Raw genomic sequence first — 17,813 nt, 5'->3', positions numbered from 1 at the left:
TGAAAGCAGATTTACTCTTCTGAAGACTTCACCTTCAGTCGCTCTGATTTTATATCAACGCTTCGTGTCATCTCTCCTGTGTGTGTTCTGCTCCAGAAAGCCCAACTATAACGGCTCGTTCATTCACTAAGTCTAGCCTGGAGCTGCCTTTCACTGTGTGTATATGTGTGTGTGTGTGTGTGTCGTGTGTGTGTGTGTGTGCGTGTGTGTGTGTGAACACAGGAGGATTTGTCCCTCCCAGTCTCGAACACAGTGTGACAACTTCACAGCAGGATGAGCAAACACCGCGGAGCCATCTGTGAACTCGGGGCAAAGTGTTCGCTGGGGGAATGTTTGCACCGCTTTAGAGTTCAAACAAAATGAAGAAAACGCAACATGTTAGGAAAGCACCGCTGGAAGGGAACCATACCTTAGTGATCGAAGAACATGTTAACCTGCATATGGATCCTGTTCACATCATTTAAAGACAAACCTCTCTTTCAGCACTGCACAGTTTCTTCAGCTTTTTATTTTTTTCTGCATTTACTATTTATTATTTTGGGGCTTGTTATACCGTCATTTAGAGACAGGACAGTGGAGTCAGAAATAAAGGAGCGAGAGAGTGAGTGGGGATTGACCACAGACTGGAAATATAAGTTTGAAGCCTGAGTGACGACACCCGTCTGTTCCTACAGACTGGAGTCCCATCGATGGCGGTCTCCATGCTGGAAATGCTGTCTCAGTCTAGCTTTCAGTCAACCTAACGACAGGCTGAGAACTGGTGCTGAGGCGGGTTTTAAACCTCCTGACAAACCGTTACACCGCGCCCACCTGTCAATCAGGTCAGCCTTATTGTGAATAACTCTTATCCTTCATCAAATAAAAACTGATGAGTCATCAAAACATTCACCCCCCGTACAGTGTGTGTCCATCGCGACATGAGCTAATCACACCTATTTGTTTTTTTGAACCAGGCTGTAAACATGTTAATCTCTGCTGTAAAAACAGGCTTTTTAGAATGGGTGTGTATGTGACTTCCTGTGCTTTTGCAGCCAGCCTCTAGTGGACACTCACAGGATTTTGAATTTTGCATCGCCTTCATTCATCTTGGGAATGACATGTGAGAAAGGATCCACAGGTTGGATTCAAGCCCTGGCCGCCCGTTTGGAGGACTACAGCCTCTGTAGCGCACACGCTAACCACTAGGCTACAGACGCCCCAACAAGTGAGGGGCTCGTGTCAAAGTTTTAGAGAGACACAGAACATCCCTGTAACCATAGCAACATAGAGGGAGATATGCATGTAGTGTCTGTATGGCACAGAGAGGAGTCTAATGTTTAGTATCTCAACAGTACTGAGAGACGTCCAGCGTGGTGGCCCGCCCCACATCACACCTTGTAGAGGCGTGCAAGTGTGTGTGTGTCTGTATGTGTGTGTGTGTGTGTGTGTGTGTGTGTGTGTGTGTGTATGTGTGTGTGTATATGTGTATATATATGTGTGTGTGTGTGTGTGTGTGTGTGTGTGTGTACAATTTAAGTGTGTGTGTATGTCTGTATGTGTATGTGTGTGTGTATATGTACAATTTAAGTGTGTGTATTTCTGTATGTGTGTATATATGTATGTGTGTGTGTATAAGTGCGTGTGTGTGTGTGTGTGTATGTGTATGTCTGTATGTGTGTATGTGTGTGTGTGTGTGTGTGTGTGTGTATATGTACAGTTTAAGTGTGTGTGTGTGTGTATATGTACAATTTAAGTGTGTGTGTGTATGTCTGTATGTGTGTATATATGTGTGTGTGTGTGTGTGTGTATGTCTGTATGTGTGTATATATGTGTGTGTGTGTGTGTGTGTGTGTGTGTGTGTGTGTGTGTGTGTGTGTGTGTGTGTGTGTGTGTGTGTGTGTGTGTGTATGTATGTATATCAAAAGAGTAAATCTGCTTTCATTTAGTGCTGACTTATTTATCCCCAAACGGCAACATATGGCGTCTCGTTTCTGAGGCTGTTTCAGCACGCGGTGGAGCGTTTTCAGTCTGTGTGCACATGCAGAGATAACAAGTGTGTTGAATATATACATGTGTTAACAGAAGTGTGTGTGTGTGTGTGTGTGTGTGTGTGTGTGTGTGTGTGTGTGTGTGTGTGTTTGTTTGTATGTGTATGTCTGTATGTGTGTATGTGTGTATGTGTGTGTGTGTGTATGTATACATACACACACACGGGCGGGTGGCTGCAATGATGTGGTGGGGATGCTCTGCTGTGTCACCATGAAAGGAGTTCAATCACTCCTGATTCTGGGGGACTACAGACGGGTTTGAAAGCAGAGGGTACTTTGTCAGAGGGAGTGTCTGATGACTCATTTCACAAAGACAGAAACACAGACAGAGAGAGAGAGTCTGTGGAGGGTTTACTACAAACAGCAGGAGGTCTGAATCGTCTAGTGTGTGTGTTGAGACGATTGTGATGTTAAACAGTTGAAACTGTTCTCATGTCTTCAGTCTCCATGTTTTTAAATCTGTTAAGATTGAGTGTGTAGCCTTAGGTTTTCCAACATATCTTAGAAGCTGTGATTTGCTCAACCAATATGTGTGCTTCACTATCACAGGAATTAGTCCCGCTGTGAGGAGCGGTGTGTGAACAACCAGGCCAGGAGAATCTCCAGAGCAGCACTCCTGAAATGATTTAGATATTATCTGTATTGAAGATGTGAAAACACTTCAATCTTAACTTCTACCATGAATAAAGAGGAACTTTGTGTTCTACATTTTTATGTAAATATCAGAGTGAGTGTGCATGTGTGTGTGTGTGTGTGTGTGTGTGTGTGTGTGTGTGTGTGTGTGTGTGTGTGTGTGTGTGTGTTTGAGGGTATCATGGCATGGCTGACTGAGTGGCCCACTGAGGCTGAGACAGATGAAGAAAAGGTCAGGAGATGTCAGGCAGAGCTGAGAAACACACACACAGACACACAGACACACACACACACACACACACACACACACACACACACACACACACACACACACACACACACACACACACACACACACACACACACACACACACACGAGCCTATACAGAGCCCGTCCTAACCCCCTGACTGAATATGGATCAGAGCTTTCCCCCGTGCTTGTGTGCCTGACATAAAATGAGGCACTTTTACGATCAGGTCATATTCTGTCTGGCACAAATCTCTCTCTCTCTCTCTCTCTCTCTCTCTCTGTGTGTGTTGGCACAAACGTTTCCATAAATCAGCCTGAAGGAGGAAACGCATTGGAGTACATTAGAGGCTGTTACACCCTGAACGTGGCTTCATGTGCCAGACTGAGACTGTGTGTCACTAAACAAATCAGTTGATGATGCTTGTTCTAGGCGTTTCCACCATAAAGGTTTGATTGGACCTGATGCAGACCATAATAATCTATTTCCTGTGCTGCTGCAGGCACGCATAGGCGTTTGGTAATATTCTCCTTATTTGAAGAAATGTAAACGGGAGAGTGTGTGAACATGAAGATCTCCTCACCTGCTCCCTGCATCAGCTAACAGGCTGCTCCCTTCTGGCTCTACTCTTTACAAAGTTTGGCACACCTGTACTTCATTCAGTTTACAGACAGTCTCCTCTCTAATGTAGCACTGCAGAATTTCCTCACAGTAACTGAACAAATAAGTGCGCTTCATTAAGTCTGCCCCCTTTACGTCTTAGTTTTCTATCCTAAATAAATGATTATGTGTCGTCACCCTTTAGAACCAGTTAGTTCAGATACCGGGTACATTCGGGGCCTGATTTACAAAAGGATCGCGTTGCTTTTGCGGGCGCTAAACGTGTGCATATGAGAGACAAAGATGGCGTGCAATCCACAAAACACGTAAAGGGTAAAATGAACGCTAACTGCTCTGCAGCACACGCTCTAACCTGAATAAATAAAGGTTAGCTTAATGTAGCTGCCAAGCAGATAGCATCCTGTGTGAGCCTGTTCCATTAACATCTGTGAGAATAAGGGAATATCAAAACTCTATTTCAGCCCTGATCAGAACAGGCTGTTTCTGTGTCTGCACCTTTAAATATGTATATGAGCTGTGTCTGACCACGCCCCCTCGTTGGAAGGGCTTGGATGTACTCGGTGCTTTCTCGGTCCATGTCCTATTGTTTACGGTGAGAAGGCAAACTCAGAGGGCAGAACAAACACCTAGCTGTGGGAGTGTCACCCACCTGGGGGAGGGGTTACTGCCCTTTGTGATGTCATGAAGGGAAAATCTCCAAATGGCCTGTTTGAGCACACATTTTCTGAAAAGTGGAGCAGGCAGAAGACAGAGAGGATGGACTTTTCTTATCATTTGGGGGTTTGTAGACAGCATAGAGACATATATTTGAGTTAGAACAACATGGTGAAGTGGATTTTAAATTATATGTGACCTTTAAAAAAAGTCCACGCTAACCTTCACATACAATTAGAAAGAGTCAGTGTGTGATAGTGTAAAATGTTCAGTTCAGTTAGAAGTGTTTTGAAGGGCTGTTTAAGGAATGAGTGTGAGACAGTGACTGTCAGAATGAACGCATGACATTTTGAAAAGTACACTTTCTGTCAGGGATCACATCATCGCAAACAAAAAAACAAAACAAGCTTCTGGAATAAACATGAGGCACACAAAGCATGTGAAGACTTCACCGGAGCAGACGGACGATGGAGACACATGAGGGACAGAATACAACCACAGATAGACCAACGGATGGAGGTATGGGCGGAGACATGGACAGCCAACGGAGAGAATGAGAGAAATGTCTACACTGTAAAAAAAAACTCAAATCAGGAACTTAAAAACAAGTTGATCGACTCTGTAACTGATTGTTTTTTAATAAAGCTTCGTCTTCATGTCACCACGTCTCTCTCGGTGTGATAGCGATGACTCTCTGATGTCATGTCATGAGGTAATAAAAAGCCAAACCCATGAGAGGCAGGGCTATGATGTCATCAGTGTGCAAGGCGAGAACCAAAGTGATCCGTGTGTGACAGGACGGATGACATCATGCTGTGTCTGATATCGGTTTGTCGTAACAGAGAGAATGGAAAGATTTGAGTGAAGGAGACAAAAGGCAGATAGAGAGACAGGATGAATATATGTATAAATAAATGGTTGGATTACTTTGTCATTCTTTGCTCGGCTTGATTTTGATTCCACACAAGGAATTCTGGGTCGTACCTATCGAGGGGGGACAGGCAGAGAGAAACAAGAGAGAGGCTTTGGTTGGCTGTCTGCTGGCAAAAGGTTACTCAGTAAGCGTCATTAATAGCCATGATTAGTGAATAGATATATCAGTATGTAGCCACTACACTTGTCTTTCTCTCTCAGCATCTGGTTACCAGGCAATGGCGGTGAGGGCGGGCAGGGTGACGGACATGCACTGAGAGTGGGCGGTGAGATGGTGAAGATGTTGGGAAAGAGAGGGTGTAAAGGGGGGGAAGATCTGGTTCTGTTTACAAGTCCTGGTTGCTGCTGGTGGAGACGTTTTGAATCAGATAGATGAAGCGTGGGGTCGTTCTCCCTCTGGTTTTCAAATGACCAGCGGATCTCACGACCGTGTCATCCTATCACCCAAACGGAATAAATCAAACTCTCTTTAAAAACAAACACACATGGTGGTCTGAATCATTCTCAGTTAATTTATTCATTTCTGTTTCGCTCTGACTGAAAGTGACTCGCTCTATCTCAGACAAACAGGGCGTCCATCAGGAAAGCTCGACGGCCCCGTAATGACAAGCTAAGCTGCTACGCCTGTCACGTCTTTAATTCAAACAAGATACAAAATATCAAGACTTTTTATTTTCAGCAACACCTCGCCTGTAGTGATCCAGAATGAGTTGTAGCTTTAAAGCGTAGAGGGGACGAAGCTTTCTAATCATCAAGTCGGATATTTCCTACATTGATGTGTCATAGGTCACGCGTCGGTCAGGCTGTAGGCGGGATCGGGTGTAAATGACCTTGATGATAGTGTTAAACAGTCACACTGACCACATGGCCAGAATCTGAGGGTGGCCATGTTTGTTCAAAGAAAACAACTAGTCATTTCATTTTTAGTATCAGTCCCATTTATGGAACAAACCTGTTATTCTGTGTGAACTAATCATGCATTTCCTCTTTAATGATTTCAAATCTTAAACGTCTTTGATCAGTTCCACGCACGCAGCCACGCCTTTAGAGCGCCTTGATCACTGCAAACACGTGCATGTTGTTGGTCCTTTGCAATCTTTCAAAATAAAAGCTCAGCCTTAGAACTAAGGCTAAGGCTTAGTTCTAAGGCTGAGCTTTTATTTTGAAAGATTGCAGAGGAGACTTCCTCGACATCGTAAAGTTACGGGAGTGAATAGAAACTTAGAGGTAGAAGTGTGTGATGTCTGAGAAACATCAGTTTAACTCTGAGCTCAATGTTATCCCGTGATCAGAGACAGGATTATTCACTGAATGGACGTAACTCTACCGTGCTTCAACTGTGAACTCTTCTCTGGCCCGGTGGGTCGAGCATTTCCTCTTTCATAACTCGAAATCATAAACGTCTGTGTGACTAGTTACATGTAGTGCTTGGTCCTGCAGAGATCAGTCCGCAGCTGGAAATAGTCCCCACACTTTGAAGATAATAATCTGGACCTGTTTTTATTCTTGTCTTCAAAAAGATCAAATGAACTTAAAGTGGCACTAGAGGCTGGAAATGATTGAAGGACTTTCTCTGTGTGGGATTTGTTGAGACAGTGATATATAATAATATTCATGATGAAAAAGTCTCTTCCTGCAGCACTGAAGCTGTTTTATATTTGCAGCAGAATCTGAGTGTTGTCAGTGTAACGCTGATCTCTGGGGACCCTCCCTTTAACTCAACGTGCTCATCATTTACACAAACAGCCCAGACTCTGACACCCACTGTGCATGTTGTGAAAGGAGAAGCAGAATGTCATGCATCACAAGTCGGTGCTTCACATGTAGCGATGCAGATGTGTAACGATGACACTGGAGCGTCACAGCGAGCAGACACACAATGAGTGCAATGTGCAAAGAGAACAAACAGTCAGACGATGGGTGGAGGACAGAGCGATGGCAACAGGAGAGACACTCCTGAGTCTCCAAATGTTAGCAGATAATGAGCATCTCAGCACAAAGTGACTCATTAAAACATTAGACTGCAGCACATATATATTCATTTCTACCTCCTGCTTACACCTGAGCTGAAAGGTCTCAAAGAGAGACTCCTCTCTGTGACACCGTGCAGCCATTAGTCAGAGAGACGAGGCTAACCAAGACACAAGAGGAATATTATTTCAAACTTGATTCTAACTAGGACAAAAGAATGATCAAAACAGCTGTTACGCTCTCTCTCTCTCTCTCTCTCTCTCTCTCTCGCTCTCTCTCTCTCTCTCTCTTTCTCTCTGTCTCTCTCTCTGTAGCTCACTCTGTCTGTCTCTCTCTCTGTCTCTCTCTCTCTCCCTCCCTCCCTCCCTCTCTCTCTCTCTCTCCCTTTCTCTCTCTCTCTCTCTCTCTCTCTCTCCCTCCCTCTCTCTCTCTCTCTCCCTCTCTCTCTGTCTCTTTCTCTCTCTCTCTTTCTCTCTCTGTATCTCCCTCGCTCTCTCTCTTGCTCTTTCTCGCATCTCCTCTCTCTCTCGCTCTCTCTCAGTATCTCGCTCTCTCTCTGTATCTCACTCTCTCTCTCTGTATCTCGCTCCCTCTCTCTCTCTCTTTCTCTCATCTCCTCTCTCTCTCCCTCGCTCTCTCTCTCTGTCTCTCTCTCTCTTTCTCTCTCTCTCTGTCTCCCTCTCTCTGTCTCTCTCTCTCTCGCTCTCTCTCTTGTCTCTCTCTCTCTTTCTCTCTCTCTCTTTCTCTGTATCTCGCTCGCTCTCTCTTTCTGTATCTCTCTCTCTCTCTCGCCCTCTCTCTCTGTCTCTTTCTCTCTCTCTCTTTCTCTCTCTGTTTCTCTCGGTATCTCCCTCGCTCTCTCTCTCGGTATCTCCCTCGCTCTTTCTCTCATCTCCTCTCTCTCTCTCTCTCCCGCTCTCTCTCAGTATCTCGCTCTCTCTCTGTATCTCACTCTCTCTCTCTATCTCTCTCTTTCTCTCATCCCTCTCTCTCTCCCTCGCTCTCTCTGTCTCCCTCTCTCTGTCTCTCTCGCTCTCTCTCTCTCTTGTCTCTCTCTCTCTTTCTCTCTCTCTCTTGTCTCTCTCTCTCTTTCTCTCTCTCTCTCTCTCTCTCTCTCTCTCTTTCTGTATCTTTCTCGTTCTCTCTCTCTCTCTCTCTCTCTTTCTGTATCTCTCTCTCTCTCTCTCTCGCTCTCTCGCCCACACTCGTACACAAAGTGCTCTCGCTCTAAAAGCAGACTTTGTCTACCTCCTGTACAGAGCGTGACTGAATGTCAGTGACAGAGAGGCACTCAGTCCCTAACAGCGAGAGTAAACTTCTAAATTGGACCTAGAGGTGTGTGCAGGCATTCATACGGCAGTGTGAACGAGTCCCAACAGAAGGCAGAAGAGGACAGTGAAAGATGTGGTGTGATGTGTGCCTCGTACTGAAGCCCAGATTCAGCCAGCCCCGCAGCACCGGACTGTCAAACCCTGACACTCAATTATCTGCTGAGGTGAAACAAAGTGTTTGGTGTCAACACATTACAGCTCTGACATGTGGACTGTCATAAAACTCTTTTCACAGTCAAAGCCTCTGGAAACACAAATCTACATGCAGCGGCTTCCTGTGTTTAATGTCCCCACAAGGGAAACCAGACTTCATCTTAATGTTTGTATCCTATCATATTGTATATTATCATATTGTTTCTATCCTATTGTATATATTATCGTTTTGTATTGTATTGTTTAGAATTGTATAGTATCCTATCGTATCATATGTTAATTATTGGATCGTTTCATATCAAATGGAAACGCATTGTACCGTATCTGATTGTATTGATCAACCAAATTTGTTAAAAAGTCATAATTACGGACCTTAAGCCCCGTTTCCACCAAGCGGTCCGGTTTGGTTCAGTACAGTTTGGTTCAGTTCGTTATGGGACACAGTGAACAAGGGACCCTTTAGGGTCAGATCGGTACCCTCAGCACCCCAACAGAAGCGTACCAAAAGAAGTAGGATGGTATGAATCCCTTATTTTGGTTCCATTCCCAACTTTTGACGGTGGAAACGGTAATAAATGAACCGGACCGCTTGGTAGAAACGAGGCTTTAGCATCGTCTGAGGGCAAAGTATTGGCGGGGAAATGACGCATGGATAGCCACAGGTGCTAACGCTAACGTTCGGTCACAGATGAGTACTGGTTGTTGGGCTCGATTGCGGACTGTTGGACTTTCATATATCCGGTGTAGGTACCAGATGTGCTCGGGTGTTCAGATCTACTCGATGTGCCTGCTACTGACGTCATACATTATGAAGAATTTGCGATATCGGGGCATAGTACTACACTTCCCACGATCATAAAGTGTTTCTGATTGGTTAAGCCTACTGTTACCATGGCAATGTTTACCGTCCCTCAGCGCCATATGTGAACAGATAAATCCTGCTAGCAGGCTAGCTAGTTAGTTAGCTAACAGGAAATGTACAAAAGTTGCTCTTAAGGAGACACGATATAATTCACAATGGATTGTGGGATGTGTAGTTCCTTGACTTTGGACAAAAATCATGTACACAGTCTTGTCTTTTTTACGTTTTTTAATGTCGTTTTGGTGCCAAATTAAATATCCTATCGTCAGTGGGTGGTCACTGTTGTACTCAAAGACCCAACCAAACCTAAAAACTATAAACTCTCTGAATCGTATTGTGTGACTTCTTTAGCAAGCGCAGAACCCCGAGTCGATCTTAACACCCAAGCACACCGGCAGCAGGTGTTGAGTTTTGATCTTTCTCTATGGAGCTTTAAAACTATCTCATGAAATCATTTTCAGATACGAGCACTCCTGCTCCCTCCTCTGATTCTGAGGTGACATCACACATCCTGTTGAAGCTCTACACTGGATGTCACCTGTGTAGTGGCTGTTCACAACCAGGCAGGTGTATCTAAAAATGGTCCCGTCTTCAGGTATGGTCTCAATCAGCTGTGTTTTGATGTCACTCTTCTGATGATTATGAAGTTTATTTTCCACTTTGGTGGATGCTAAATGAAAATCTTCCCTTTGATGTCATATTTAACAAATCAACGCACTTTTCCAGAGGCTTTAAATCTAAATGTCCGCCTATAATTTGTGCTTTTTAAACTTGTTTTTGCATCATCATGTTGACTCTGGTGAATCTGGCTCTCAGTAAGATCAGTGAGAGAGGAAAAGGAGCGGAGCAAAGGGCTTCATCAACAAGCCAGAGCTGTTACATCAAAATGTTTTCTTCTCACCTTGGGTCCTTCTGGATGCTGTCCACTGATGGAGACCGGCCCAGGGCGGCCTCAGGGGGGAGGGTGGGGCCTGACTTGCTGTAGGGCGACTCGGTGGACGGGCAGAACTGCAGAGTGCGGTATGGGTTGGCATAGTCAGCCGCACCGCTTCCCGTGGCAAAGCTCCCTCTCTGAAAGGTGGCGGTGGTGCTCTGGCTTCCTGTTCGCTGCAAGGGGATTGGGTCGACACCGGGGGAGGGCGGGGCTAAAGCAGGGAGAGGAGCGTAGGGAAAGAGCAGATAGTTGAGGACCTCTTGGTACAACTGGTTCACCACTGGGTTTGATGTAGCCGAAAAGGGGGCGTGGGAGTCAGGAGGAGAAGAAAGCAAACACAACAACAACAACACCACCACCAGCAGAACAGAAAAAAACAAAAAGCAGAAAGGGAAGAAAAATGTTGAAATCAAAGAGAAGTTGCACGTCAAGGTGTGCGGTGAGTTCAGGTGAACTCCCCTCACCTCCTTCACAAAGAACAGAAACACACACACAACAAGTAAAGCCACATGTTCGTCTGTTTCTTTTTCAAAATGACTGCCTCCAAAGCTCAGCTGCATTACCACGGCAACCCGATTAACATGCTGACATCACCCCCCCCCCCCCCCCTCTAAAATCCAGTCAGACTGCAGAGACATGAGAACATCATCATACTTTCACCTGAACCCTGCACACCTCCCGTCGCGCTCAAACACAGAGAGGAATTGTTTTCTTGTTTCACAGCTTTTCAACAACCACTTGAGCATGATGGTCGACGGGGTTACAGCGGCGTGCTCAGAGGGAGGCGAGCTGGGTCAGTCTGTGTGTGTGTGTGTGTGTGAGCACAGAACAGCAGGGACCCTGACGAGGCCTGAGGAAATTCACCTGTGATGTGAAGCCGAGTGTAAAGTGTTATCTGCTTGTTTCCAACTCGCTTTATCATCTTGAAACTATTTGAACTGACCTTGAAACACAGTCAGGCTTCCACGGATACTTTGTGGCGCTCAGAAACAAATAATAAAGAGAGAGAGAGAGTTTGACTGAGTGCTGCTGTCATGACTGACATCCACAGCGACACAGCTGAAGGTGAAGAGTGAGTTCATGCATCAAAGTGACTGATCAGGGAGGGGCATCATAACCACCACCTCAAACCTCCTCATTACTCCGCTCAATCTGTCTGTTAGGGGTACAATCTTATGGATTTCTCTCTCTCTCTCTCTCTCTCTCCCTCACTCTCTCTCTCCCTCTCTCTCTCTCGCTCTCTCTCTGGATTTCTCCGTGCAATAACATTCTCGGTTCAGGCGACCAAACCGGCGGCTCAGCGTCAACAACATTTTAGGACACGCTTGATTTACTATGATTTCAAAGCACCCGAGCTAACGCCCATGGGATTAATTGAGATTAATTTTCAGCCAAGGAAACTAATTAGTTAACAGACTGTGACTGAGAGACAAATTGCCATTGAGACCCCAATTGGATTTGCCCACCTGATCTGGTAAATAGCGCTCCACGATCAGATGGGGACATGTACAGCGTATCTGCTATTAGGCTCTCTGTTCTAACTAACGCAACATGCTGGAGAGGCTTTCTTTGATCCATCACTTGATTTTTAAATATAGATGCTTCATCGGCTACTGCAGCTATTTATGGACTGGAGCGACTTCAAGCACAAGTTTGTTTTGTTCCTCTTCATCTTCCTGACATCCCTCATCTTTTGGTCTCATTGTCTTCAATCCCTCCATCACTTATCATCTCCAACATTTATCCAGACACCTTAGCTGAAAGAGAAATAACCCTCTGTGGTCTTTATTCTCCACAGCCTCTGTATCCCTGCTCTCAGCTCACCTTGTCCTCTCAGGTTGGGTTTGGTGTAGACTCGGTCCTCGTAGATGGGGTCGATGTGGTGTTCAGGGGACTGCAGGGGTCGGAGCTCGGAGCCCAGGTGGCTGTGCTGGCTGCTGTAGGAACCTCTGGAGCCTGAAAACAATGGGGTATGAAGGACAGGTTCACAGGAGGAAAGGCATGGGTGAATGATGAATTCAACTTTATTCAATGAGGATGACGAGGGGATCAACAAAGATAACAGAATGAAACAATCCAAAGTAATTCCAGGATCTGAACTAGAAGATACGCTTTAGATATAAATGTTTGTCTGCGTCTTTTAAATAGGCAACCAGTGCAACCAGTTCACCAGTATGAACACTGAGACGTGCAGCGTTATGACCAGTGCATCCAGCGCCATCACTCCTGCAGATACCTGTTCACCGTGAGTCTGGTTCTGTTCGAGGTTTCTGCCTCTTAAAGGTCCAACCAGTGAGATTTGTAGAGAGTGAAATGATAAAGGTATCTTACTATATGATCATAAAGGAAACATGCTATGTTGAAGTGCTGGCTTCTCTGACAACAATGCAGCAGCCAGTATGTCCTCCTTCTAACTTTAGATTCTGCTCCTGAATGTTCTGGATTTGTTTGGACCAGAGAAGGTCGGTGCTTTTAAGGCACCCCCACACGGCCATTTTGGACGCCCCTCGGTTTGCCAAATATGAGAGCAGTTATCAGGTCAACAGGTGTTGCAGCGATGGAAGCGGGCAAGAGAAGTGGTTCAGATAGAAGTGATTGTACCCGACCTAAAAAGCCTCTGCATGTTTCTAATAAGCTCCACGAGCAGAAACGTGCTCAAACTAGGATCAATATTGGAGATACTTTTGAAAAATGGAGAGAGGTTAGAACACAGAAAGGTTTACAGACCCATGCAGAGCTGGATAAACACAAGCTTCAGTGCCCACCATATGGCAACCTGCGTGTGTGCATGCCAACAAGATTTGATCTGTTGTGGGTTAACACCTCCAGCAGAAACAAAAACAAATCTAAATTATTTTCTTCACTGAATCGTTGAGAAATTCATGAGCTCTGTGGTGTAATACATTTTTGATAAAACCTCGAGCCAATTTAATCAAATGTCTGCTCGTGTGTTTTCTTTCTAGTCCTGGTCGACATAAATGGAAGGTGTGTTCGCGTGACCTCATGATCTCACATCATGGCACCGCCTCTCACGACTACCTGCAGGAAACACCAGGAGATCAGAATGTGACAAATAAAAACACAGACTTTAAACCTGTGAAGATACTATTCTGAACACGGGGCGGGACTAACACCATCAGCTTTGTTAACGACCAGGAGACGCTGGTCTGCCTCGTCTTCGGGAGGGAACAGTTTCAGACGTTGAGCTGCTGATGTCAGTACACGCCCCCTTCACATCGTCCTCATGTTGTCTTAGTGAGAATTAAATATGAAACACACGGGGCTCAAACACACCCAACGGACATCACCGAGGGAAGAGGAGGTTAACTTTTGTAACCTAGCAACAACGAGGGCGTGACAGAAGCGCTCTGAAACAGAGGTTGTGAACACTTTCTTCGGCGTCTGTGGTCACAGAGAGACGTCGAACACTTTACTGAGGGGAGCAGGAGTGCTCTGTAATGGAGGTCATGGGCGCTATCCTCTGTGGACCCACACGTCTAACGTCCTCCTATGCAGGGGGACGTTTGGCTTGTTTAATTCTATCGAGCTGCTCTGAACCTTCCCTCTACTCTGGATATAAAGTGACAAAGAGGCACACTATCTGCGTTTGTTAAAATACATTTAGACACAAAGACACTTTCACAAACGCACACAGAGAGAACAGTAAGAAGGGTGTGTCCTGACCTCGACCTGCCAGGCTCCCGGGCCTCTGCAGGGTAGCGTTGGCGTACAGCTCGTGGGAGATCTTGTAGCTCTCCCCTCCGATGTGATGCAGCATCCTCTTGGTGGGCGACAGGGTGGCGTAGCTGCCCACCACCGAGCTCAGCTGGTGGATGGGTGACGAGAGGTGGTTCCCCCCCGGGGAGGCTGTCATGGGGAGAGGGGAGGAGGAGCCGGCGGCGACCATGTTGATGGGCGATGAGGTGCTGCGGGAGGAGGGAGCGGAGCATTATTAGAACATAGATTTTAAAACTGTGTTTGTTTAATGACTGCACGCTCAATCACTGCTAACTGAAGCCGGTTTAATTCTCTTTTAAAAGACCAGAGTAAAGGGGGCGCTGGTGGCACAGTGGTTAGTGCACAGATGTACGGAGGCAATAGTCCACCCGGTGGGCGGCCCAGGTTCAAATCCATCCTCTGGCTCATTTCCTGCATATCATTCCATACTCTCTCTCTCTCTCCCTGATTTACGACTCTTTCCATTGTCCTGTCTCTCCATTAAAGGCACAAAAAGCCCCACAAAAAAAAAAAAACTAGAGTGAAGGGACTTGAATCAGTAGGAAGTTATTTGTCTGGACATGTTTGTGTGTGATGACTGGTGCAGTTTGATTCAGGCGTCAATAAAGATGCCATTATGAATTGAACTACGTTGATCAGACGGACAGAATCCAAACTGGTTTCTGTGGAAACTTTGTGATCTCCATGGAAGCATGAATAGAGTTCTGATGCTTTGAACAAACATTTGGTCAAACAGCATGAGCTCGTAATGAGAGGCCCACAAGCAAGCTGCTGCTTCAACACGCTGACATGTTCAGAGTGCGTTTAGAAACTGTCTTTCAGGACGAGACCTGTTCCATTAATGAACTTTAAAGAGTTGTGTTGGTACCTGTCATCGTCTGTGCTTAAGAACTTAAAGCAGGAAAGATGATGCTCTTACTCTCTGATGGCGTCTTTACCAAACAAACATGTTTTTGTCACATTTGGTGAACAGAGTTTGTGGACCGGAGCATCTCAGCAGCACTTTTTCACTATCATAGAACTGCTGCTTCTTGTGATTTGGATATCCCACTGAGTCATATGTCAATTTGTTAAAGTAATTGTGACAGTTAGCTTGTGATTAGTGAATGATGAGGACACGGTGGCCTGAGGTATTATCCCAGTCCGCCCCTCCTAGAGAGTCAGTGATCTACAGTAGAAGAACTCTTTTGATGCAAATCAAGAAATATCTAATGATCAAGTACGACACCAAACCATCAAGGAGCTATTACTGTTGAATTTTGAACTTCAGGAAAGCAGCGACATACTGAGGAAAAAATATCTTTAGATATTCTGGTATGATTGAAAACAACAAGTGAGCAGCGAGGCGAGGTGGAGCCTGCACACACCTGTAGGACTTGGCGAGTCGGCTGGGCGACTGTTTGGGTGAAGACACCCTCTGGAGAGTGGCGTAGCTGGGCATGTCGGACGAGGCTGATCCCAGGCGCTGCAGCTTGGTCGGGGATCCCAGCGCCTGCAGGGGGGAGCTCACCCGCTGTAAGAGAAGAAGAGAGGATGTCACTCACGTTAAATATTCATCTTCTTATCATTCTTTTCAGAGGGATGAAAAAGTCCCCTCGGAGCGAGATGAGCAGACACTCTGATCTGTGCTAACGTCCTGATGAAGCGCTCCGAGCCCATCAGACCAAACATGAACCTTTACAACCAAATCAACTCCAAATGTGACCGCCAGCAAGTGGGACACCAAATGAAGTTTCCTCTGAATGCCTAACGTTCATTTCAATTTGTTCCAAATGGAGAGAAGAGCGGAGGAACTACAAAGTCGTGCAGTTAAGAGAAATAAAGGTACCCGTTTGAAATGTTCAATTAGAAGAGCCTGCTCAGGATGTGCTGAAGTGCAGAGGCTGCACATCTGTGACACACTGTGACGGTGATAACACAGCGTTGTGGAAGTCTTTAGCTCCGACATGTTTGAATCAGAACAGAGAACATCATCAGGCCAGGAGTCACATGGCCACTGCTGACCAGACAAACACAAAGCCACCTGCAGAATCCTCATGGCAAGGAAGATGCAGGTTAAGCTTGTTACCATGGGTGTGAGGGATTCTACTGATGATGTACATCAGATACCAGGAAGTATTCGTCATACAGCTCAAACATCAAACACAGTACTTCAGGGGTTTGTACCTGGGCGGGCAAAGTGGCACACGAGTAATACATGGATGGACCAGTAGGTGCAGGTCCGCCATCAGAGGGCATGTGGAAGGCGCTGCCGTGGGCCTGCTGGGCAAACGAGTCTCTCTGGGACTGGGAGGGAGAGTCTGTGCCTGCTAAGTGGGCAGCTGCCCGGCTGGATGTCACCTGGAGAGGACAGAGAGACAGGAGGTATGACAGGTGTGTGGGACTCCTGCTCCACTTTGCTTTCTAGTTCAAACATCAAATATGAAATATTTAGCCTGATGGGGACCAAGAGATGAAGCAGGGAAGTAAGTAGAAAGAAGAATCTAGTGCTGGTCTCAAGACCACTTTTTGACAATGACGATTTTTCATTGATATTTATGGTGTTGGTCTTGACTTGGTCTCGATCCCTAAATGTCTTGGTCTAGTCCTAGTCTTGCCCTGCCTTGGTCTTGGCCTTGACTCGTCTCGATAACTAAATATCTTAGTCTAGTCCTGGTCTAGCCCTGCCTTGGTCTTGGCCTTGACTCTGTCTCAATCCCTAAATGTCTTGGTCTTGTCCTGGTCTAGACCTGCCTTGGTCTTGGCCTTGACTCGTCTCGATAACTAAATACCTTGGTCTTGTCCTGGTCTAGCCCTGCCTTGGTCTTGGCCTTGACTCAGTTTCGATCCCTAAATGTCTTGGTCTAGTCCTGGTCTAGCCCTGCCTTGGTCTTGGCCTTGACTCTGTCTCAAATCCCTAAAGGTCTCGATCTTGACTCGGTCTCAGGGCACTCTGGTCTCATGAATGTCTTGGACTCTGTTAGTGTCGACCAAGACCAAGACCAAGACCGAGACCAAGACCAAGGCAGGGTGAGACATAGGCGAGACCAATACCATAAATATCAATGCAAAATCATAAAAAAAAAATCATCATTGTGTGTTTGTGTGTGTGTGTGTGTGTGTGTGTGTGTGTGTGTGTGTGTGCGTGCGGCCATGCGTGCGTGCGTGTGTGTGTGTGTGTTTTAATACCTGGTTGTAGATGTGAACAGCTCCTCCAACATGCCCTGCGCGGCCAGTGACCGACTCCCCGAGTGCCAGCCCTTGGTTACTATGGTAACCTGCTGCTGCATAGGCATCCTGGTTGTTGAGCTGGAGAGCACTCTGCGACAGAAGTCCTTGTCCTGAGGAGAGAGAAGTAGAGCGTACATTAAGAAGAAGAAAAAGAAGAAACTGTTTCTGACTTCTAACGTGAAATGTTTAAGTCTCTCTTGGTGGTAACTGTGCAGTCATGATGATGCTGGGAGTGATGAACTGCAGCTCCACTATAGCTGACGATAACAAACAGGAACAACGTGCCAAAGCTTAATGTGATCATGTGCCTCATCTCTAATTTTATTTCGCTGCCTGTGGCTTCTCGCCGTCCTCAGATTTGCACACGGATCATTTCACTTGGAGTGTGAACATGCAAACGTGCATCCACTGTGACACTTCAGAACAGTTTGTAAATGAAAACACAAACACATAAAACAAAAAGGACCACGTACTTCAGGAATGTTCTGCAGACTGTTT

The 17,813-nt window shown here is 45.9% G+C and overlaps 1 protein-coding gene across 4 annotated transcripts in view; it reads right to left on the bottom strand.

The window, feature by feature from the left end:
* ctnnd2b (catenin (cadherin-associated protein), delta 2b) overlaps positions 1–17,813 on the bottom strand; it is a 132,279-nt gene that overhangs the window by 30,274 nt on the left and 84,192 nt on the right. For 2 of the 4 annotated variants that reach the window (XM_065954409.1, XM_065954411.1), the window contains 7 exons: positions 17,274–17,425; positions 16,272–16,445; positions 15,473–15,618; positions 14,052–14,293; positions 12,192–12,323; positions 10,335–10,647; positions 5,111–5,167 (listed from right to left, as the gene is read on the bottom strand). In XM_065954409.1, coding sequence (XP_065810481.1) covers positions 5,111–5,167; positions 10,335–10,647; positions 12,192–12,323; positions 14,052–14,293; positions 15,473–15,618; positions 16,272–16,445; positions 17,274–17,425 — 1,216 coding nt within the window. The remainder of the gene's footprint in view (positions 1–5,110; positions 5,168–10,334; positions 10,648–12,191; positions 12,324–14,051; positions 14,294–15,472; positions 15,619–16,271; positions 16,446–17,273; positions 17,426–17,813) is intronic. The other 2 variants (XM_020647038.3, XM_065954410.1) reach the window with 2 other exon arrangements.

The sequence above is a fragment of the Labrus bergylta genome, chromosome 4, assembly GCF_963930695.1.
Source record: "Labrus bergylta chromosome 4, fLabBer1.1, whole genome shotgun sequence".
Taxonomy (NCBI): domain Eukaryota; kingdom Metazoa; phylum Chordata; class Actinopteri; order Labriformes; family Labridae; genus Labrus; species Labrus bergylta.
The sequence above is the reverse complement of the archived record's forward strand: the minus strand, read 5'-3'. Positions and strand labels throughout refer to the sequence as shown.